Source organism: Theropithecus gelada, chromosome 8, assembly GCF_003255815.1.
Source record: "Theropithecus gelada isolate Dixy chromosome 8, Tgel_1.0, whole genome shotgun sequence".
NCBI lineage: Eukaryota > Metazoa > Chordata > Mammalia > Primates > Cercopithecidae > Theropithecus > Theropithecus gelada.
Window position 1 is genome coordinate 37,981,621 of NC_037676.1, and position 23,100 is coordinate 38,004,720.

Consider the following 23,100-nt stretch of genomic DNA (forward strand, 5'->3'; position numbering starts at 1 on the left):
TCAAACATTTTACAATACAAAGCTTCAGAGAGACTCTGGTGTTAGGAAAAGAACTGGTAACATAATTTGTCCCTTTAGACAGCAACTACAGTCTAGTGGTTTTTAGACTCTTATTTTGTTTATCCTTGATTTATAATAAGAACCCCAACTAAACACCGTTTTCATTTTCCTTTCAATAAAAGATTATGTTACTAAGTCCCAAATAAAGGAACCTGCAGAATAAACTCTGAACTTCGTTATTTTTTTCTAGCTTTGTATAATTTCAAAATGGTGAATTAAAACATTTTATATTTCTACAATTAACATTTGCTTTTTGTAAAACATTAATAATAAAACATTACAAAGGAGGAAAAAGTCATCTATAATCTCAATCCATGTATGTTCACTAATGTCAGTGGAATTATTTTCTTCTTCTCACTAATATTTTATATAATTGGAATTATTCTGTAATATTATGCATTGCTTTTACCCATTCTACCTCCTATGCTATCAGTTAGGCTAAGCAACTACAGTGAAACAGTGCTTGCTAAGAAGAAATAGCAACAAAGACCCCCATGTCACTAAATCTGACAGTTGTTTTCAGGTCTTCATGCTGTAATACTTGACCTGTCAGTAGCATTCAATTATGCTGGCCATTTTTTCCTTCTTGAAGAAACCTCTTTTTTTTTTTGGTGATTGTGTAAAATATTCTTCTTCTCCCCTGACCCCATGTGATTTCGTTTACTTCTGTGGCTTCATTTGGCCCCCTCTGTGAGAAACTCCAGCCCTGCTGGCCTGCATGTGGCCTATGGCCATAGGTCTCTGCACCTGCTGTTCCCTCTGCTCGGCATGCTCTCTTTCCCCCTCTCAGCCTGCTCAGTTCTTCATCCTACAGATCTCAGGTGAAGTGTGGTTTCCCCATGGAAGACTTCTTCCACTTCCTCAGCAGGACCAGCTCTCCCTCTGACAGGTGTTCTTGATGCTGTTTGTTTCTTTTTCACAGAATTTGATATATTTTCATTATTTTTTAGTTCATAGTATTTTCTAATTTACACTGTGATTTTTTTCCTTTGACTCGTGTTGTTGAAAGCCTATTGCTTAATTCCCCAGTAGTTGGGAATATACTGGTTATCTATTTGGTTTTGATGTCTAGTTCAGTTCCATTGAGAACACATTCTATATGATTTCACTTCTTTGGAATTTATTGAGATGTGCATTATTTAATTACACTTGGAACATTCATCCATACAGACTAATATATGGGTCTGCCCCTTAATACCAGACCAATATATGGTCTGTATGGGTAAATGTTACCTGTGTAATTGAAAGAAAAAGTATATTCTGCAGTTGTTAGAGATGTTATTCTATAAATGTCAAGTTAATAGTCTTATTCAAATCTTTCATATCTGTGGTGTATGTGTATTATATATGTTCCTTCAGTTTCTGAGAGAGGTATATTGAAGTCTCCAGTTATGATTGTGGATTTGTCTGTTTATCTTTTTAGGTATGTAAATTTTTGCTGTATATCTTTTAAATTTGTTACTAGGTGCATACACTTTTAGGATTTTTATGCCCTCCTGATGACTTGGATGGCTTTAGTAAATTTATCATTAGCAAATTCTTTTCATTTCTGGAATATTCTTTTGAAGTATTTGTCAGTTTCATTAATTATGTGGCTCTTTTGTTATCACTCTTCCTCACCAAACTGTAAGGTTCAGTGACGCATTTTATCTTTTGCATTTAGCATAATGCCTGGAGGAAACATAATAAATGACTATTAAACATTGAATGAATGAAGGTACAGATGATATGGATGAAGAATGAATGGGTGGAGAATTAATATAACTGAATGAACTGATTTAAAATCTAGGGATAAGTGGATTAATGCACACTTGGAAAGAATTTGCTAGATTCTTGTCTTTAGCCTTGTCTGGTTTCATATTTTTATGAATATCTTGTTGAAAATAGCAACCATACTTATCAAACTTAAAAATTACTGAATAACTCATTTAGGAAGCATTTTATAATAGTAATATACAAACGATATAGTCATTAAGAATATACATTTGAAGTTAGACTCTTTGGATTTGAATCCTGATTCAATCACTTAACGTCTCTGAGTCTTTGGGCAAGTTACTTCACGTACATACCTCATTTTTCTGTTCGGTAAAATGGGGATAATAATGGCACCTGTTTCCAAGTGTTGTTTTGAACTGAATGAGTTAATGGGTGTTAGTACTAAGAGGAATATCTGGTTCATTGTCATGTTCATCATCATCATCATCATCACTATTTTTATTGTCATCTTCATTGTAGAATGTGTAAAATCTAGGAAAGTCTTTTCTACCCATTGAAACTACCAAAAACATCTAGAAACGTTTAAAGAAAGTATTCATATATGGTCCTACCATCCAGAGATACTCTCTTAAGTTTTTGTTATATTTCTTTTTTATGTGTATATACATTTATAAACATAAGCCACATGTTTACTTTCACTAAAAGGGTCATCTTTTGGTACATAGATAATGTCATTTTTTCAAGCATTGTAAAAGAGAAATTCCAAATATACTGAGGAGTAGAAAGAATAGTGTGATGAATACCAATATATCCCAGACCAAGATTGTTAATGCCTTGTCATTATTTGCTTCATCAAGATTTTGCTGAACCATTTTAAGTAAATTACAGACATGATACTTTACTCCTAAATTCCTCAGCATCCATCTTCAACAAATAAGGCCATTCACATGATCACATCACACCTAACAAAATGAATGATTTCCTAATATCATCTAGTATATGATCAATATTAGTATTTCCATAAGTGTCCTCAAATTGTCTTTTATAGCTTGTATTTATCAACATCAGGACTCAATCAAGGATCAAACATTGCCTTTAGTTTTTATGTCACTTAAGTCACTTTTAATCCAGAATACCTTTTAGACTGATTTTTTTTTCTTTTCAGTGACTTTGATGTATGGAAATGTCTGGGCCAGTGGGCTCATGTTCTGGATTTGTTTTAGTTTCCTCTTGGTGTTGCTTAACTTAGTTTCTATCATCTGAATTTTCTTTAAATCAGAAGTTAAGCCCAAAATCTTTTTTTTTTTTTTGAGTAGAGCCGCACTCTGTCCCCCAGGTTTGGAGTACAGTGGCATGATGTCGGCTTAGTGCAACCTCCATCTCCCAGGTTCAAGTGATTCTTGTGCCTCAGCCTCTGGAGTAGTTAGGACTACAGGCGTGCACCATCACACCTGGCTAATTTTTGTATTTTTAGTAGAGATGGGGTTTCACTATGTTGGCCAGGCTGGTCTCGAACTCCTGACTTCAAATGATCTGCTTGCCTTAGCCTCCCAGAGTGCTGGGATTACAGGTGTGAGCCACTGTGCCTGGCCCTAAACCCAAAATCTTAATTGAATTCAGGTTAAATATTTTTGGCAAGAATGTTCATAAACAATGCGTTATATCAAGGAGTCACTTAGTGCTGAGTAGTCTTATTAATATTAGTGATAGTCAGTGGCAATGACCAGATCTTACTATTGTGGAGTTATGCTTTTTAAAATTGCAGCTGTCAGGTAATATGTGGAGTGATGATTTTGTGCCATGTAAATATCCAGTTCCTGACCAGTGTTTCACTTTATGGATGATCCTTGCATGAAGCAGTTATTTTACTGAGGGTTGTAACTGAATTTTCTTTTCTGTTAGTATTATTCAACAGTGAACATCTCTTCTTAGTTTTGTTAGCTGTTTACATTTCTTATTTTATGAGCTGCCTGTTTACATCTTTGCTAATTTTTCTGTTGAAGTGATTTTCTTTGTCTTAATGATTTGTAACAGCTTTTTATATTGTAAGAGTATTTTCCTTTACTCTTTAATGTATCACCAAGCCTATGTATGAAATACTGAGTATATCATAGCAATGTGAATTTTGGTAGGCTCCAACAGATCTTAACTGAGGTCTACTTATGCCACACTTTGATTTTGAGGTTTTCATATCTAATTTCAGCTAATTATGTGAGATAGGCTTCATTTATCTCATTTTTTTTCAGCTGAAGAAACTGAAGCTCAGAAAATTTAAACACTTCTCTCAGGTCAGCTAGCAAATAAATGGTGACTTAAGAATAAATGTAAAGTTGGGACAAAATTATTAACTCTTCAATGCAGGATGAAGGAAAGATGAAGACTTAATAGCAGCACGTGCAAAAATTAGGAATTTTAGTTAGTGATATATTCAAGGACATCAATAATATAATGTAGTTATAAAAGCTATTGTAATTTTGAACTTAATAGAAGTACAGTATCTAGAATAAACAAGAGCTCCATTTTTTTCTTTGCTCACCAGGCTGTCACTGAAATTTCATGCTCCATTCTGAGCACTATGCTTCAAGAGGCAGTGAGGCAAACTGGAACATATTTAGGAGGGAGCGTCCTTGTTGCATGAAAAGTGATTGTAGGATAGTGACCTGGTGAAGTAAGTATTTAGGAGCTGCATAATAATTATCCTAAAATAGCTGCTGTGTGAAAGAAGGAAAAGATATCTATGTAGTCTCATGGGGAAGATCTGGGACCAATGAGGAGAAATGTTTTGCAGAGGTAGATTTTTACCTAATAAGCAAAAGAACATGATGGGAACTAGAATGGGCAGTTTCAGGAGGGTGCAAGTTAGAGATATTGGGAAAAAATATCCTATGATGACTGGGCAGTGATATCATAGAGAAGACTCAGATGTAGAGTAGGTGCTTGGATCAGATGACAATCAGTTAAACAGGAAATCTCAGTACAGCATCATAAGAGTTATTGACCTAGAGTGTTATGAAAGGATATAGGAAGGGCATTTAATTCACACAGCCTTGGCAATAAGAATTATGGTCAGGGAAGCCTTCATAGAGTTCCGATATTTAATTAATGAATTCACGAGTTAATGAATCGATTCTTTAAATAAGTTACCAAGAGTTAGCCAGGCAAAGAGGGGTGGAATCCTTTCTTAGTTATTTTGCATTATAAAATCTAATTTCTGCTTTATCATAACTCTGTAAGAAGACATAATTGAATTTTGATACTGCTATATTATTTTCTGTATAATAGAATTTATAAAATTATACTTAGAAACAACTTTATTAGACTTTTGAGCTCTAGACAGACAGTGAAGAAGATTAAGTGTGGTAAAAGAAGCAGCATCAGCACCAGCTGGTACCCTAATTTGCATCTTAGCATCCACTTAACTCTTTTTCCCCCTTTTCTGCCATACTGAAAGAGAGCTACTTTGACCTCTCTTGCTCTCATACACTTTCTTTGTTAAGATTCCCTCCATAGCAGCAAGCTCTGTCCATATGCAAATATATAAATTTCTTCTTTTGTTGTATATACTGGATGCATTTTATGTTGCATTATTTCTCTCTCTTTATAGGAATGCTTTGTGTGGAAAGCTTCAGTGTGAGAATGTACAAGAGATACCTGTATTTGGAATTGTGCCTGCTATTATTCAAACACCCAGTCGAGGCACCAAATGTTGGGGTGTGGATTTCCAACTAGGATCAGACGTTCCAGATCCTGGGATGGTTAACGAAGGCACAAAATGTGGTGCTGATAAGGTAATCAAAATATTTTTTATTTACAAAGTAAAATGAAAAAAGTTAAAAAAATTATACATAGTAAATGGTTGCTCTTTTCTGATTGTAAAAGTAATCTAAATTCATTATAGAAATTTTAGAAAATACAAAGCCACCAAAAGAAAGTTAAGAACTATAATTCTGTCATCCACATTTCTTTACTGGGGTCAGATAACCAGTGTTTTCCACTTTGAAATATACTGTGCATGGTTCCCTCCCCTACTGATATGCTACAGTTTATTAACCAGTTTGCTATTATTGGGACACTTTGGCGATGTCCTGAATTTCAGGGTGTGTGTCTGTGTGTGTTTCTGTACTAGAAATGTCACGGAACTTGTCCTGCCCATGTTCCTAACCACCCGAACTCTGCTGTTTGGATTAGATACAAGGCCAGAGTCAGTCAGCCCATGACTTATTACTAGTGGTTTCATATGAGAAGATGCCCTGGACCAAATTCCTTTTTCTGGAGAATATAAAATTAAGGAGGGTAATTAAGAGTGTGGGCAGAAACTGTAAAAATTCTTTGAGAGATGCTATGAAGTAGGAGCTGGGGTAGAAGGGATGTGGCAACCTTAAGCCATATACAAGAGATATGAGGGGGCAGGATTGTTGAGTAAGTTGAAGAAACCAACTCAGAGGAGAGAGAGAAGGAGGATATATACTTGATTATATAGCCCATGAAAAAGAAAAGTGGGTGAACCTTCAGGTTACTTCACTTTCTCCCAAGTTTTCAGTTCTAATTCTGTTTCTCACTTCTTTTTACAAGAAGATCCATATATTTTTGGGCCTGTCCTTGCAACTAAGTAAACTTGATTGTTGCAGTTGTTATAAACAACGATAAGAGATATATACATTTAAATTTTTGAAAGTACAATTTTCCTTTCAATAAGGTGGTAACAATCTATATCCCATCCTAGGCAACAGAATAAGACTCTGTCTCAAAAAAACAAAAACAAAAACAAATTGTGCTGAAAGGCTCATGACAAAAACAACTCTGACACACTCTTATCTAATCTGCCAGTCTAGACGCCTAAAGGCAACTGCGGTTACTTCTGTTAATTACCTCCGTATTTCAAATTAGGGCCAGGCACGGTAGCTCATGCCAGTAATCCCAGCACTTTGGGAGGCTGAGATGGGCGGATCGCTTGAAGTCAGGAGTTTGAGACTAGCCTGACCAACATGGTGAAACCTTGTCTCTGCAGAAAATACAAAAACTAATCAGCGCGGTGGTGCATGCCTGTAGTCCTAGCTATTCAGGAGGCTGAGACAGGAGAATCGCTTGAACCTGGGAGGCACAGGTTGCAGTGAGCCGATATTGTGCCACTGTACTCTAGCCTGGGCAGCAAAGTGAGACTCCCATCTAAAAATAAAATAGAATAAAATAAAATAGCATGCTATTTCTAGATTTATCTATTTTAGACATTATCCACTAGTTTTATTTTTGATAGATAAGAATTCAATTTTCTTATGCAACTCCCAGTTTCCCTGCTCTACCTTTTCAAAATAAGTGCTTAATATTTGTGTAATTAATATTGAGGTGTTATTGAGTCAGTCCACAACAGCTCAGTGTACACTGGGCATACTCCAGACGAGGTGAGAGAAAACAGGGGAGGCTAAACAACTGGAGATCAAAGGATCATTTTTATTAGGAAGAAAGCATATAACATGACTTAAGTACATAGCAAAAATGGGCTTCCTCATGCTGCCCTACGCAATTAAACTTACCTGTCCAGCCTTACCTGCGAAGTTTAACTGCATGGTTGAAAAGGCAGACCAGAATGCACCCTTTTTGCCACCTCAGCTTACTACTACCTGGTACCACAGGTGTAACCAGCATGCCTGGCTGATTTTTTTTATTTTTCTGTAGAGACAGGATCTCACTATGTTGCCCAGGCTGGTCTTCAGCTCCTGGGCTCAAGTGATCCTCCCTCCTCAGCCTCCCAAAGTGCTGGGATTACAGGTGTGAGCCACTGCACCTAGCTGGGCATCTTTCCATGTCTTTATTAGATCCATGTATTTTTTTCTGAGAAGTTCATATTGGTATCTTTTTGTTTTTCTGTTAGATTGTCATTTTTTAAGGCTTCTCATATGCGAAGAATGTTAACTGTCAGTCAGTTGTATCTGTGTAAATATGATCAACAATTTGACATGAGCCTATTTTAAAATATCATGTTTTTTTTTTTTTTTTTTTTTTTCTGGTGCCTCACTGTGTCACCCAGGCTGGAGTGCAGTGGTGCAATCTCAGTGCAACCTCCGCCTCCCAGGCTCAAGTGATTCTTGTGCCTCAGCCTCCCCAGTAGCTGGGATTACAGGCATCTGCCACCATGCCTGGCTAATTTGTGTATTTTTAGTAGAGACGGAGTTTCACCATGTTGGCCAGACTGGTCTTGAATTCCTAACCTCAAGTGATCTGCCTGCCTCGGCCTCCAAAAGTGTTGGGATTACAGGCATGAGCCATGGCGTTCGGCCTTAAAATATCATGAAATTATATCAGTCTTACCTGTTTTGTCTTGGTTTCATGTCATGTTAGAAAAACTTTTTGTATCTCAGTATAATATAAATATCTGGCTTTTATTGGCACAATTTATTAACATTTCATCCTATTTCTCTGATCTTATTGCTGCTGTTAAATATTTTCTTGATATTTTCTACTTGATCTTCCTCTCTTGCAGTATTACACAAATTATTTATTTGTGTGGGGTGTGTGTATGTGTGCACACACACTTTGGTAGTTATATGTCTTTCTATTCTGCTTGTTTACTTAATAACAAGAAAAACACATCAATATATTTTTCTCAAAGTTGTCATGATTAAAAATAGTATCTACTGATTGTTTCAGTGTAAGCTATACCACTTTTACTTCCAAACCCCCATGTCCCAGTTTTTATTTGATAGGAAAAATATTGGCTTTAGATTCCAGGTTATTTTTAACGTATATCAATGTATTTTTAAGACCTTTTGTCTTTCTGGATTTTATTGCTAACTGCATAGTTTTTTAGCTATGACAATAATATTTATGTACAAGAAAGGATAGCAAGTGGTTGGTGTGTGTACCTGGACTGATATACCTTGACCCAAACTGACACGCCGTTGAAACCATATACCACATGTTCTGTACAGCTGTAACTTTGTAACTGTTGGTTTAATTTATGAGTCTAACACCTGAGTTTTCACACAGCAGCTAGGATCCTATCCCTTCTGGTATGTACCAAAACCTAGACTGGACAGTTTGAGCAGACTGACAGCTTGGTTGGTACTTCTTCAGATCTGTATTCTTTATATATTTATTCAACATTTATTTCCAGGAAAAGCTAAACATGGGGTAGGGGAAAAAGTGGAAAAGAAGAACTCTTCACTTTCGTTTTTATTGTCCCAGGTAGTTCAACTTTGTTCCCCACTTGCATCCTGAAATCAGTAAACCAGAAGTCTTATAGTCAACTTTGCTTTACTTTGATGTGTGGTGGTTGTTGGTGGTGGCCATGGGTGGTAGGGGGAGTGGTGGTAGTATGTGAGAGGATGGTCTTACCTTCCCACTGTGAGAGTTTTTTGTTTTTGTGAGGCAGGGTCTTGCTCTTTCACCCAGGCTGGAGTGCAGTGGTGTGATCTTGGCTCATTGCAACCTCCGTCTCCTGGTTTCAAACGATTCTCCTGCCTCCCAAGTAGCTGGGATTACAGGCATGCACCACCATGCCCGGCTAATTTTTGTGGTTTTAATGGAGATGGGGTTTCACCATGTTGGCCAGGCTGGTCTTGAACTCCTGGCCTCAAGTGAATCACCCACCTCGGCCTCCCAAAGTGCTGGGATTACAGGCATGAACCACTGCACCCAGTCCCCACTGTGAGAGTTTTTGAGTGTATTCCTTTCAGTTTGACTTTTCCCATTCCGCAAGGTAAACACTGCCAATCAGAACACCCTTTCTCCGGAGGACTTGGAATTTTCCTGTGCCTTAAAGTAAATCTGCCGGTTATTAACACATTTCATCTTATTTAACTCTTCAGGTGTCCACTGTGAATCAGTTATTGACAGGAAAATCTTCTTTTAACTGGCAGGGAAACTCTTGGTAAATATCTCCTCTAAAGACTTACGGATATAAGAAAACAGTATTTTGAAATCTTTATTCAGGAGTAGTGCATGGCTAGAGGACAGATGAGGAGTGACTTACTGTAGAATCTTCTGTAATTTTGGAATTTCTAATCATTTGAGTATATGTCCTATTTAAAAATTAATGGACAATTGGAGCAAACAGTGTTTGGAGATCTTCTGACTTAAAAGTACAATTCTGTTTAAACCTGTGTATTTTTTAGAGTGGTAAGGCTGTCAATATTTCATTGTATGTTTGTTCTCTAATTGTTCTTTATTTCATTTGAGCATTTACATATTCTGATCTTGTACACAAGATCAGTTGGTTAGTTACCTAATAAAATTTTACAATAGCACTCAACAGTCTTAAAAAGTTAGTCTTCTTTTTTTCCTCTAACATCACAACAGAGCAGTTTTCACAAAGATGTCAACTAAAAAATTTCTAAAATGTTTTTAGCAGATTTCTTTAGATCTTAGGTTTAATATTTTTTCTGAGTTAATGTTTTTTATCTCTCAGTATTTAGGATTCATTTCTATTTCATATCTCATCATATGAACTAGAATTTCTTGAACCATATAAGATTATGACTTATTTTCAATATTGCTTTTAATAGAAGTATCTAATCAGGGTACTAGAAAACAGATTTTATCTTGTCAACAAAGTACCCTTTTATTTTTGAAAGAATTTTAAAAATTAAAATGAGTTTTAAATATCAGTTGTCCTTTTGATATCTGTCACAGTAACAACACTTTATGAGAGGTATAATGGAAATAGATCTTCTGTCCTTGAATCTTCCTTCTAGTCCTGGGCTTAACTGTATCTGGTTACTTTTGATTTGAAAGAGTCCATTTGTGAATATTTTATTTAGGATCTTCACATCTATATTCACATGGAAGGATAGATAATAGTTTTATCTTTGTTTTTGGTCTTTATGTCATCTTTGTGTTTTTTGATAATTAATTTTGTGTCAGTTAATTAATGCTACTTATTTTTCTGCATTTTCAAAAATATAATATGGGAATTAATGGTTCCTTGAAAGTTTGAAAGAATTCTGCAATGAAGTAATCTGTACCCAGGTCTTTTTTTCTGGGTACTTTTAAATTAATGTAGTCAGTCTTTCTTTACTTAGTTCTTTTTTTTTTTTTTTCCAGATTTGTAGAAACTTCCAGTGTGTAGATGCTTCTGTTCTGAATTATGACTGTGATATTCAGAAAAAGTGTCATGGACATGGGGTAGGTAATATTTTCTTTTGGTTTGTTCCTGAATGTCGTGCTAAATAATGAGAAATCTCAGAGGGGACTAGATGAGAATTCCCAGGATTTTCAGATATTGGGGAATTTAGATTCCTGATACATTTTTCATTCTTAAACAGTGTCAGTAAGCTTGTATGAATTTAGTCCTTTCTCTTGGTTTCCATTCTTGAGTTGATGATACAGAGCAACATTCACAATTAACAAAAGTGGTATTTTGATTGTTTTGAAGGTATGTAATAGCAATAAGAATTGTCACTGTGAAAATGGCTGGGCTCCCCCAAATTGTGAGACTAAAGGATACGGAGGAAGTGTGGACAGTGGACCTACATACAATGGCAAGTAATATAGAAGAAAATTAGTGTGATCTCCCAGTGGCCCAAGGCATAAATTGGGCATCCTTGTACCTCTCCCTCATTTCCCACATCAGTTATACATTTAATTATGTTGATTCAGCCTCCTAAATTCCTTTTGACTGTTTCCATTTTTCTCATCCCCATTTATTACTTTCAATTTCTTGCCTGGACATACATCATAGCCTCTTATGTAGGCTCCCTATTTTTCATCTTGCTTCCTTTAATCCATGTTTCACTCCACATTACAGTTTTAGTGTTTTCCTTCAAGAATTCAGTTTTGATTTTGTCAGCGTCTTGCTTTAATTCAGTGTGTTTGCATTGCTACTAGAATGAAGTCCACAACTCCTTAACATGGCTTAAATGCCCTGCATGACTTGCCCCAGCTTACCTTTCCAGCCTCATTTCACTGTGCTGAAGACATATTGTAACTTCTTTGATTTCCTCTACTAGACTACTATCTTTTACCTGTGGGCTTTCATACCATATTATTTTCACGTTGTTGGCACTTGGCTAATTGCTATTTAGGCTTCAGATTATACCTCATTTTCTAAAGGAAGTTTCCCCTGGCTGCTTAAATCTGAATTATCATTCCCTTCTATTGCTTTTCTAGTACTGTTAGCACTATCTGTTAGCACTAATTACTATGCTAATTACTGATTTGCCTTTTAAAATTCCCTGATAGACCATGAGCTCCCAGTTTACCGGTATCTTTCTAGTGACATCATATGCTTTTTTTCTCTTGGGTAACTACCAGCTAGAATGACTAGTCATATAGTAGATATATGTTAAGCTTTTAAAGAAACTGCTAAACTGTTTCCCAACGTGGCTGTACCAGTTTACATCCTCACTAGCTGTATATGAGAGCTCCAATTTCCCCACATCCTCTCTAAGCTTTGCTGTTGTCAGTCTTTTTAATTTTAGCCATTCCAGTAGGTATGTAGTGGTATTTCAATGTGGTTTTAATTTGCATTTCTCTAATTACTAATGATGTTGAACATCTTTTCTTGTACTTATTTGCCATCTACATATCTTCTTTGGTTATGTGTCTGTTTAAATCTTTTTTCCAGTTTTTAATGGGTTGTCTTAATGAGTTTTGAAAGTTCTTTGCATGTCACTGATTCAAATATTCAAGTGCTTTATGAAATATGCCTTGTATATATTTTCTCTTAGTCTGCTTACTTTGGGTTTCATTTGTTCTTTTTCTAGTTTCTCAAGGTGGAGAATGAGGTCATCTTTTTCTTTTCTGATACAGGCATTTTATTGCTATCAGTTTTCCTCTAATTCATCCCAGAAATTTTGACATGTTATACCTCCATGTTCATTCAGTTCTGAATACCTTCTAATATGCTTTTATTTTTTTCTTTGCCTTACAGGTTATTTAGATATGTGCTGTTTCTTTTGAAGTATCTGTGGATTTTTTAGTTATCTTAATGTTACTGATTTAAATTTTATTTTACTGTAGCAAGATAACTTATTGTATATGACTTGAATCCTTTTATTTTTTTTAAACTTATCTTGTAGCCCAGAATGTGGTTTACTATTACGTATTCTACTATTCTTTGGTGGAATATTCTCTAAGTTATTAGTTCATGTCAGTTAATAGGTAGTCGGATCTTTCATATCCTTACTGATTTTCTGGTCTACTTACTCTGTCAGTTATTGAGAGGAATATTGAGTTCTTTGGCTATAACTGCCAATTTGCCTATTTCTCCTAATAGTTCTATCAATTTTTGCTTTATTTATTATGATGCTCTGTTATTAGGTGCCTAAACACTTAGAATTATTCTATCCTCTTTGTAAATTGACTCCTTTATCCTTATGAAATAGCCTTCTTTTTCCCTAGTAATATTCTCTGCCCTGCAATGAGATATTATTAATACAGCTACTCCAGATTCCTATTAATTAGTCAGCATGGAAAATCTTTTCCCATCCTTTTACTTTTAATTTATTTATATCATGCTATAATAATTAGTGCATATAGTTGGATCTTGCTTTTTATCTAATCTGCCATTCTCTGCCTTTTAATTAAGTTGTTTTGATAATTTATATTTAACTTGATATGTTTATGTTTAAATTTACTGTCTTGATATTTTCCGTCAGTCTGCCTTGTAGTGATATTGTAACACTTCAGTATATTTCCATTTCTCTCATTTTGTGCCATTGTTGTCACATGTTTTACTTCTACTATAAATCCCACAATTCGTTATTATTCATTTTTGAACAGTTGGTTATCTTTCAAAGAGACTTAATACTAGAAAAAGTCTCTATATTTACCCATATAATTACCATTTCTGGTGTTCTTCATTTATGTAAATTTGCATTTTAATCTGATTTAATTTCTGCTTGAAAGATTTCCTTTTACATTTCTTATAATATGGGTGTGCTAGTGACAAATATTTTTAGCTTTTGTATGTCTGAAAAAGTCTTTAATTTGCCTTGCTGCTTGAATGATAATTTAACTGGATAAGAATTTTGGATGATTGTTTTCCTCCCTTTTTACTTCTAAGGATATTCCTTGTCTTCTGACTTGCATTGTTTTTCCTGAAAAATCTGCTGTCATCTTTTTCTTCGTGATGTCTTCTGTATATGTCTTTTTGTAATCTCTGGTTGCTTGTAATTTTTTCTCTTTATCTCTGGTTTTTAGTAATTTCTTATAGTATGCCTTGGGGTACTTGGGATTTTTTGAGCTTTTTGGATCTTTGCTTTTATAGTTTTCTTCAAGTTTGGAAAATGTTTGGCCATCATTTCTTCAAATATTTTTTTCTGTCTTCCTCTTTCTGTCTTCTCATTCAAGTCCTCCAATTTTATGTATATTTGGCTGCTTGGCGTTATTTCACATCTCACTGATTGGCTGTTGATTTTTTATTTTTATTAGTTTTTAAAAATTTTAATTTAACTTTACTTTTTTTGAGACAGAGTCTTGCTCTGTCACCCAGGCTGGAGTGCAGTGGCATGATCTTGGCTCATGGCAATCTCTGCCTCCGGGGTTTAAGCAATTCTCATGCCTCAGCCTCCCGAGTAGCTGGGACTACAGGCGTGTGCCACCACGCCTGGCTAACTTTTGTATTTTTAGTAGAGACAGGGTTTTACCCTGTTGGTCAGGCTGTTCTCAAACTCCTGGCCTCAAGTGATCCACCCACCTCAGCCTCCCAAAGTTCTGGGATTATAGGTGTGAGCCAGCACACCTGGCTGGCTGTTGATATTTAAAAATTACTCTTTATTCTCCATGTTTAATTTTGAGTAATTTCTGTTACTCTTCAAGTTCACATTTCTTCTGTGAAGTCTAATTTGCCATTAACTTGATCCAGTGTGTTTTGCATTTTAGACATTATAGTTTTTATTTCTAGAAGTTCCATTTGTTTCTTTTATATATCTTTCATAACTCTACATAAGATGCTCAATCTTTACTTTTTTGAACAAATAGAATACAGTTGTAATAACTACTAATGTCCTTGTCTACTAATTCTGTCATATGGGTAATTTCTCAGTTTTGATATTTTCCCCTCTTTTATTTTCTGCATTTTTGTATGCCTTATAAATTTTTATTAGATGCCAGAAATTTTATATCCTACCTTGTGGGTTATTGGATATTTTTGGATTTCTACTGATGAGGTTTGTACTAGTAGCTTGAGTTACGTCGACATAATTTGATCCTTCTGGGTCTTGTTTTTAAGCTTGTAAGGCAGGACCTGAATAGCATTTAGTCTAGGGCTGATTCTGCTTCATTACTGAGGCAAAACCACTTTTGTTTATCCTGCTCAGTGCCACGTTAATTATGAGGTTTCCCACTGAATTATAGGAGCAAATACTCTTCCTAGTCCTGTGTGAGCTGTGGGGCTTATTTCCACCAATCTTTTCACATGGTTCTTTCTCTGGCTTCATGTGGTCTCCTTACATGCATATATCCTTCAGCACTGATGCAGATCTTTCAGCTTTTCTCTGTAGCTCCCTTCCCTTTGGTACTTTGCCTAGGAACTCTAGCTGCCTTGCCCTCTTCAGAATACCAGCTCCATCTCTTTAACTGAGGGAGACCACTGGGGTTTGCTTTGGTGCCCACATCCCTCATTAGTGTCTGTTAACTTTCCTTAGACACTAACCTCGGACAATTGTAAGGCTCACCTTATTTTTTCTGCCTCTTAGGGATCATTGCTCTTTGTTGCCTGATGTCCAGTGTCTTGAAAACTGTTATTTCATATATTATGTCTGGTTTTCTGGTTATTTTAGCTGGCAGAGTAAATCTGGTCCCTGTTACTCCACTTTGGCTATAACTGGAAGTCAGAACTATGGATTTTAATGGCTGTGTATCATTTCATCCTGTGGATGTGCTGTAACTTCACGTAGCTGTTTTCTGATTATTTGACATTTAGATTGTTTCTAAGATTTTGATAATGTAGTGTTAACATTGTAGTGTACATGTTAATGCGTATACATTTTACAATTGAAGAGTCAGTTGCCAGTAATGAGGTTAGTTTGAAGAGAATAATCCTTTTTATGGTTTAGGAGTAAAAATTCCTAATAAATCATATACATTCGTATAATGCCACTTAACAGTGCAAAGGTATTAGTTTCAAAATAATCTTGCCAGTGTTGAATGCTTTAATTTAAATTTTGTCTACTCATTAGTAAGTATAAAATGACATACGAAGCTTGCTTTAATTTTTTGTACAGTTGACCCTTGAGCAATGCAAAGATTAGGGGCTCCAACCCCCTGCGTAGTTGAAAACCCATATGTAACTTTTGGCTTCCCCAAAACTTAACTACTAATAGTCTATTGTTGACTGGAAGACTTACCACTAACATAAACAGTTGATTACCACAGATTTTGTCTGTTATATCTATTATATACTGTATCATTATAATAAAGCAAGCTAGAGAAAAGAAAATTTATTAAAATCATAATGAAGAGGAAATATATATACTATTCATTAAGTGGAAGTAGATTATTATAAAGACCTTCATCCTCATCATCTTCCTGTAGAGTAGGCTGAGGAGGAGGAGGAAGAGGAGAGGTTGGTCTCAGGGGTGGTGGAAACACAAGATAGCCTGCATATAAGTGGACCTGCACAGTTCAAACCCACATTGTTCCAGGGCCAACTGTATTTTGATTTTCAGTTGGGATAAATATTGTTTCATATAGTTTTGGGATAAATATTGTTTCATATAACAACTTTTTACAGAAATTTCTGGTTCTTTAACAAACTTAAAATTATGAATCAGTTTACCACTCCTGTTTATATCTACTATATTGTTTCTCAAAAGAACACAGAACAGATAAAATACTTAAAGAATTTGTAAAAGTTCTAATGAAACTTAAAATCTAGAAGGCATGAAAATAAGATTGATAAATTCAACTATACAAAAATAATAAACTTCTCCATGGAGAAAAGCATAGTGCCATAGGTTAAAATGGGGAAAATATTTCCAACTTGTATCATGGACAAAGCTAACCTCTCTAATATATAAAGAAGTTTTAGAAATTAAGAAGAAAAAAGCAAGAGTCCAGTAGAAAAATAGTCAAAGGACTGAGCAGAAAAAAATAAACAATGTTTCCTTAAGAAAAAAATGAGACCGGGCGCGGTGGCTCACGCCTGTAGTCCCAGCACTTCAGGAGGCCGAGGAGGACAGATCATGAGGTCAGGAGTTGGAGACCAGCCTGGCCAACATAGTGAAACCTGTCTCTTTAGCTGAGCGTGGTGGCGCATGCCTGTAATCCCAGCTGCTTGGGAGGCTGAGGCAGGAGAATCGCTTGAACCCAAGAGGCAGAGGTTGCAGTGAGCTGAGATCGTGCCATTGCACCAGCCTGGGCAACAGGGTGAGACTCCATCTCGGGAAAAGAAAAGAAAAGAAAAGAAATTATCAACTCATAGTATTAAAAAAAGTAAATTAAAATTCTATAAGAGAAAATTTTTCACCTACCGGGTTGGCAAAAATCTGGAAGTTTGGCTCTGTGGGTGAGGCTATGGGGAATTCTTATATATTGCTTGATATTACAAGCAATAAATTGTAACTATTGAAAGACAAATTGACAATACCTAAAAGAAATGATGAATGCACTTGTTTATTGATACAGCAGTTCTGCTTTAGGGAAATTATTCTGTAGTTATTATACCTACACTCATATGATATGACATATGTACAAGGTTATTCATTATAGCAGTTTTTTTGGTAGTAGCAAAAGATTGGAAAAATAAAAATGTTTATCAGTAGGGTACAAGTTAAATAAACCCTAGAACGTCTTCACAATGGAGTTTCGTATAGCTGTATGGAAAACGAGGAGGACCACTATGTTCAGATGAGTGGAAAAAAACTGATGCACCAAATGGTATATAAATGGTATGCTACCTTTCGTGTAAGAAAGTGTTGACAATAGAAACATATTTTGTTCTTGATTGTTTGCTCAAAGAAATACTGTAAGATTACAGAAGAAACTAATAAAAGTGGTTATTTTTGTGAAGGCAGAAATAAAGTGGGCAGGAATGAACTGTGAGGAACACTTCTCAATGTATTCAATTAATGTCAGTTTGATTTTTGAGTAATGTGAAAATTAATGTAAAGTATTTATAATCATCTAGTATTTTCTGGGTAGTATGAGTTTGGTGACTGTTGATGTAAAATTCTTCTCTCTAGAAATGAATACTGCATTGAGGGATGGACTTCTGGTGTTCTTCTTCCTAATTGTTCCCCTTATTGTCTGTGCTGTTTTTATCTTCATCAAGAGAGATCAACTGTGGAGAAGCTACTTCAGAAAGAAGAGATCACAAACATATGAGTACTTAGATTTTTTTCTTTTAATTCCTGTATTAAATATATACATATATTTTCTGAGACAGAATCTTGACTTCCCTGGGCTCAGGTGATTCTCTCTGCCTCAACCTTCCAAGTAGTTGGGATTACAGGTATGCCACCACACCCAGTTAATTTTTGTATTTTTTTGTAGAGATGGGGTTTCGCCATGTTGCCCAGACTGGTCTTGAACTTTTTGAAGCCATCCATCTGCCTCAGCCTCCCAAAGTGCAGGGATTACTGGAGTGAGCCTCCACGCTCTGCCTATATTAAATAATTTATAAAGTATTAATGCTGATAGTCATATCACCAGAGATTGGTAATCCTCTAAAATAGGGTTGTAAGTTATTTCTCTGACCTTTCGACATGATTAGCATGGGTTGAAAGGTGGTGGTGACCAAGCCGCCTCTCTTAAGGGGAGGAGAAAGGATTATGTTGGTCAGCCTTTAGGCTGCTGAAAGTGGCCCTCAGAGTTCATTTTGCTTAACACCAATTTCTGATAGAGGAGTAAGTAGATACTTCCTATCATACTTCCAACTGAGCAGTCTATGCATAATTCCCCCATCTGCATTTTTGAAGTTTGAGTTCCATAACTACAGCTATCTTTCATACATCTCCACTGCACTGATTTGCTGTCACCTCAGCATGTCTAAAACTTACCTGTTACCTTTCCAGCCAATCCATTCACTACCCTTGTATTTCCTAATTTTTAAAATGACTACTTGGCAACCTGAGAATATGCTTTTACTCTTCTCTGATTTTAGGAAGACTTGAGAAAAGTTAGGGAACATTGGCCTCATTGACCACATTTCACAATTTCTTAAAATTTAAGTTTAATTATAAAATGTGGTTAGTAGTGCTTTCTAATACCATAAGGATTAAAAATATGTGAAAGCTGTTAAAATGACATAAAATTTTTAACTGTATCATGATTATCATCCCCACTACTACCAACATCATTATTCTGTATTTGGGAAAATGCAAAATGTGTGTAATATTTCATGTAGAAATGTTTTAATCTTAATTTAGATCAAAAGTAATTGTATCTTTCAGGTCAGATGGCAAAAATCAAGCAAACCCTTCTAGACAGCCAGTGAGTGTTCCTCGACATGTTTCACCAGTGACACCTCCCAGAGAAGTTGTAAGTATAAAATGAAAAATTATTTTTCTTTATTGTATTAAAGGATCAAATGCTTAAAGATTAAAAACTAAGTTATGTAGATATAGCTAGAAACATAGATACCTTCTTAAGAATTCAAGAGTATTGTATGTGGTCGCTGAGTTTTTTTGTTTTTGTTTTTGAGACAGTCTTGCTCTGTTGCCCAGGGTGGGGTACGGTGGCATAATTGCATCTCATTGCAACCTCTGCCTCCCAGGTTCAAATGATTGTCATGCCTCAGCCTCCCAAGTAGCTGGAATTACAGGTGTGTACCACCACGCCTGGCTAATTTTTGTATTTTTCATAGAGACGGGGTCTCACCACATTGGCCAGGCTGGTCTTGAACTCCTGACCTCAAATGATCCACCCGTCTTGGCCTCCCAAAGTGCTGGGATTACAGGTATGAGCCACTGTGCCCTGCCCCCTGAGTTTTTTAAAGGAAAACCAGCAGAGTCCTTCGCTCAGAGGACACAGAAAAAGACAGCTGGACATTAGGAATGCCTTGCCTAGCAACCAGGATTGGGAAATGACATGGGACCTATGCTATCACTACTTTTTTCTATATCTGCTCTTTTCCTATTTTCAATACCTGTCTCCATCTCCCTATGGGATGTTACAAAGACCTTGGTGCTGAGCTATTGGATTGGCCTAATTGTCTCAGCTGTAGGACTGATAGTCAATGTTCCTGCAAGTGAGGAACAGTGTTTAGATCAGTGTTTAGATGAGGGAGTGTTTAGATCATGACACACTTTTACTGATCTGCATATATCCCTAAGCAATATGTAATTTTTAAATCTGTTTTAAAACTTTTAAGAACGTTTTATTTGATAATTTGCACATATATCTGCAACCTGCTTTTCCCCTTAATCTCATGTTGTGATTTATCTCTATCAATAGATATAGCTGTGATTCATTCATTTTCACTGTTGATTAGAAATCTTTCTTCATTTTTTAATACACACACACACACACACATACACACACAGACACAGAATCTCCCTATTCTACCCCCTTTTCCTTTATAAAAAGGAGACAAAAATTGTTATGCCCTTTCTCCTCTTTTTTTTTTTTTTTTTGAGACGGAGTCTTGCTCTGTCGCCCAGGCTGGAGTGCAGTGGCCGGATCTCAGCTCACTGCAAGCTCCGCCTCCCGGGTTCACGCCATTCTCCTGCCTCAGCCTCCCGAGTAGCTGGGACTACAGGCGCCCGCCACCTCGCCCGGCTTGTTTTTTGTAGTTTTAGTAGAGACGGGGTTTCACTGTGTTCACCAGGATGGTCTCGATCTCCTGACCTCGTGATCCGCCCGTCTCGGCCTCCCAAAGTGCTGGGATTACAGGCTTGAGCCACCGCGCCCGGCGCCCTTTCTCCTCTTAACCATATATCTTGGAGATTTTTCCACGTCATTATGTATACAGGATGGCCACATAGGCCCTATGTATGCTAGTTCAAAATTATCTGTATACTTTTCTTCATCATTGGCATATATGTATATATTTCTTATTTGATTTTGGCAAAATATATATAAAATTTGCCATTTTAACCATTGTTTTCAAGATGTTTTTTGTAAATTTAACAGTAGTGCTAAAAAAAAAAACAAACACTAATATTTACCATCTTAACAATTTTTACATGTATAGTGCAATACTCCTAAGAATATTTACCTATGTTTTCTTTTAGTAGTTTTATGGTTTCAGGTCTTCTGTTTAAATCTTTAATCCAGTTTGAGTTGATTTTGGTATATGGTATGAAATACCAGTTCATTTTCATTTTTCTTCATGTGGATATGAAGTTGTCCCAACACTATTAATTGAAGTGACTTTCCCTTCTTCATTGTGTATTCTTGGCACCTTTGTTGAAGATTAGCTGACCATAAATTTGTGGATTTGGGGTTCTCTGTTATGTTTGTCTTTATGTCTATTTTATGCCAGTAGTATGCTGTTTTAATTAGTATAGCTTTGCAGTGTATTTTAGAATTTGGTAATGTGTTGCTTCCAGCTTTGTTCTTTTTGCTCAAGATTGATTTAGTGATTCTGGGTCTTTTGTGATTCCATATGAATTTTAGGATTTTTTTCATTGTTATGAAAATTGTCATTGGAATATTAATAGGTATTGTATTGAATCTGTAGTTTGCTGTGGTTATTTTAATATTAATTCTTCCAGTCAGTGAGTATGGGATATCTTTTCATTTATTTATGTCTTCAATTCCTTTCATCAGTGTTTTATAGGTTTCTTTGTACAGATATTTATTTTTGGGGTTAAATTTATTCCTATTTTATTTATGTATGTATTTTTGCTGTCATTCTAAATGGATTTTTTTTTCTGGATTTCTTTTTCAGATAGCTTGTTGTAGTGTATAGAAATGCTACTGATTTTCATATGTTGATTTTGTATTATGCAACTTTACTGAATTTATTTAACAGTTTTTTGGTTGACTCTTTAGGGTTTTCTATATAAAAGACCATGTCATCTGCAAACAAGGACAGTTTTACTTCTTTCTTTCCAATTTCGATGTCTTTTATTTCTTTTTCTTGCCTAACTGCTCTGGCTAGAACTTCTAGTACTGTATTGAGTAGAAGTGGTAGCAGTGGACTTTCTTGTCTTATTCCTGATCTTAGAGGAAAAGCTTTCAGTTTTTCATTGTTCAGTATGATGTTAGTTGTGGGCTTGTGATGTACGGCCTTTATTGTGCTGAGGTTCATTATTTCTTTCTTTCTTTTTGTTTTTGAGATAGAGTCTCGCTCTGTCACCCAGGCTGCAGTGCAGTGGCATGATCTTGGCTCACCGCGACCTCTTCCTCACAGGTTCAAGTGATTTTCCTGCCTCAGCCTCCTTAGTAGCTGGGATTACAGGCATGTGCCACCCTGCCCAGCTAATTTTTATATTTTTAGTAGAGAGACAGGGTTTTGCCATATTGGCCAGGCTGGTCTTGAACTCCTGACCTCAGGTGATCCACCTGCCTCCGTCTCCCATAGTGCTGGGATTACAGGCATGAGCCACCATGCCTGGCCCAGTTTATTCTTTGTATACAAATTTGTTGAGAGTTTTTATCATGAAAGAATGTTGAAATTTGTCAAATGCTTATCCCTCATTTCTTAAAATGATCACATGGTTTTTGTTATGTTTATGTTCTTCACTTCTGTTTTTTGTTGTGTAGCATATTTATTGATTTGAGTGTGTTAAACTATCCTTGCGTCCCCAGAATACATCTCACTTGGTTATTGGGAAATATCATTTTATGTGCTGCTGAATTCAGTTTGCTAGTATTTTGTTGAAGAGGTTTGCATCTATGTTCATAAAGGATATTGGCCTGTAATTTTCTTTGCTTGTGGTGTCCTTGTCTGGCTTTGTTTTCAGGGTAATGCTGGCCTTGTAAAATGAGTTTGGAAATATTCCTTCCTCTTCAAGTGTTGGGAAGAGTTTGAGAAGGATTGCATTAGTTCTTCTTTAAATGTTTGGTGGAATTCAGCTGTAAATTTATCAGGTCCTGAGTTTCTTTGATGGGAGACTTTTTAAAGTTACTAATTCAGTCTCCTTACTTATTATTGATCTTTTCAGATTTTTTATTTCGTCTTGATTCAATTTTCATATATTGTATGTTTCTAGGAATTTTTTTTCTAGGTTCAGTTTGTTGGTGTATGATTGTTCATAGCAGTCTCTTATAAAACTTTGTATTTCTGTGGTATCAGCTGTAATGTCTCCTCTTTCATTTCTGATTTTATTTGATTCTTCTTTCTTTTTTTCTTAGTCTACTTAGTGGTGTGTTAATTTTATTTATCTTTTCAAAAAACCGACTCTTAGTTATATTGATTCTGTTAACACTATTTTTCCAGTATTTCATTCATTTTTGCTCTGATCTTTGCTGTTCCCTTTCTTCTACTAACTTTAGGCT

The 23,100-nt window shown here is 35.8% G+C and overlaps 1 protein-coding gene across 3 annotated transcripts in view; it reads left to right on the forward strand.

The window, feature by feature from the left end:
- Positions 1-23,100, forward strand: part of ADAM9 (ADAM metallopeptidase domain 9) — a 113,026-nt gene that overhangs the window by 80,330 nt on the left and 9,596 nt on the right. The window contains exons 16-20 of one of the 3 annotated variants that reach the window (XM_025393911.1): positions 5,381-5,564; positions 10,816-10,896; positions 11,147-11,252; positions 17,898-18,039; positions 19,107-19,194. In XM_025393911.1, coding sequence (XP_025249696.1) covers positions 5,381-5,564; positions 10,816-10,896; positions 11,147-11,252; positions 17,898-18,039; positions 19,107-19,194 — 601 coding nt within the window. The remainder of the gene's footprint in view (positions 1-5,380; positions 5,565-10,815; positions 10,897-11,146; positions 11,253-17,897; positions 18,040-19,106; positions 19,195-23,100) is intronic. The other 2 variants (XR_003120784.1, XR_003120785.1) reach the window with 2 other exon arrangements.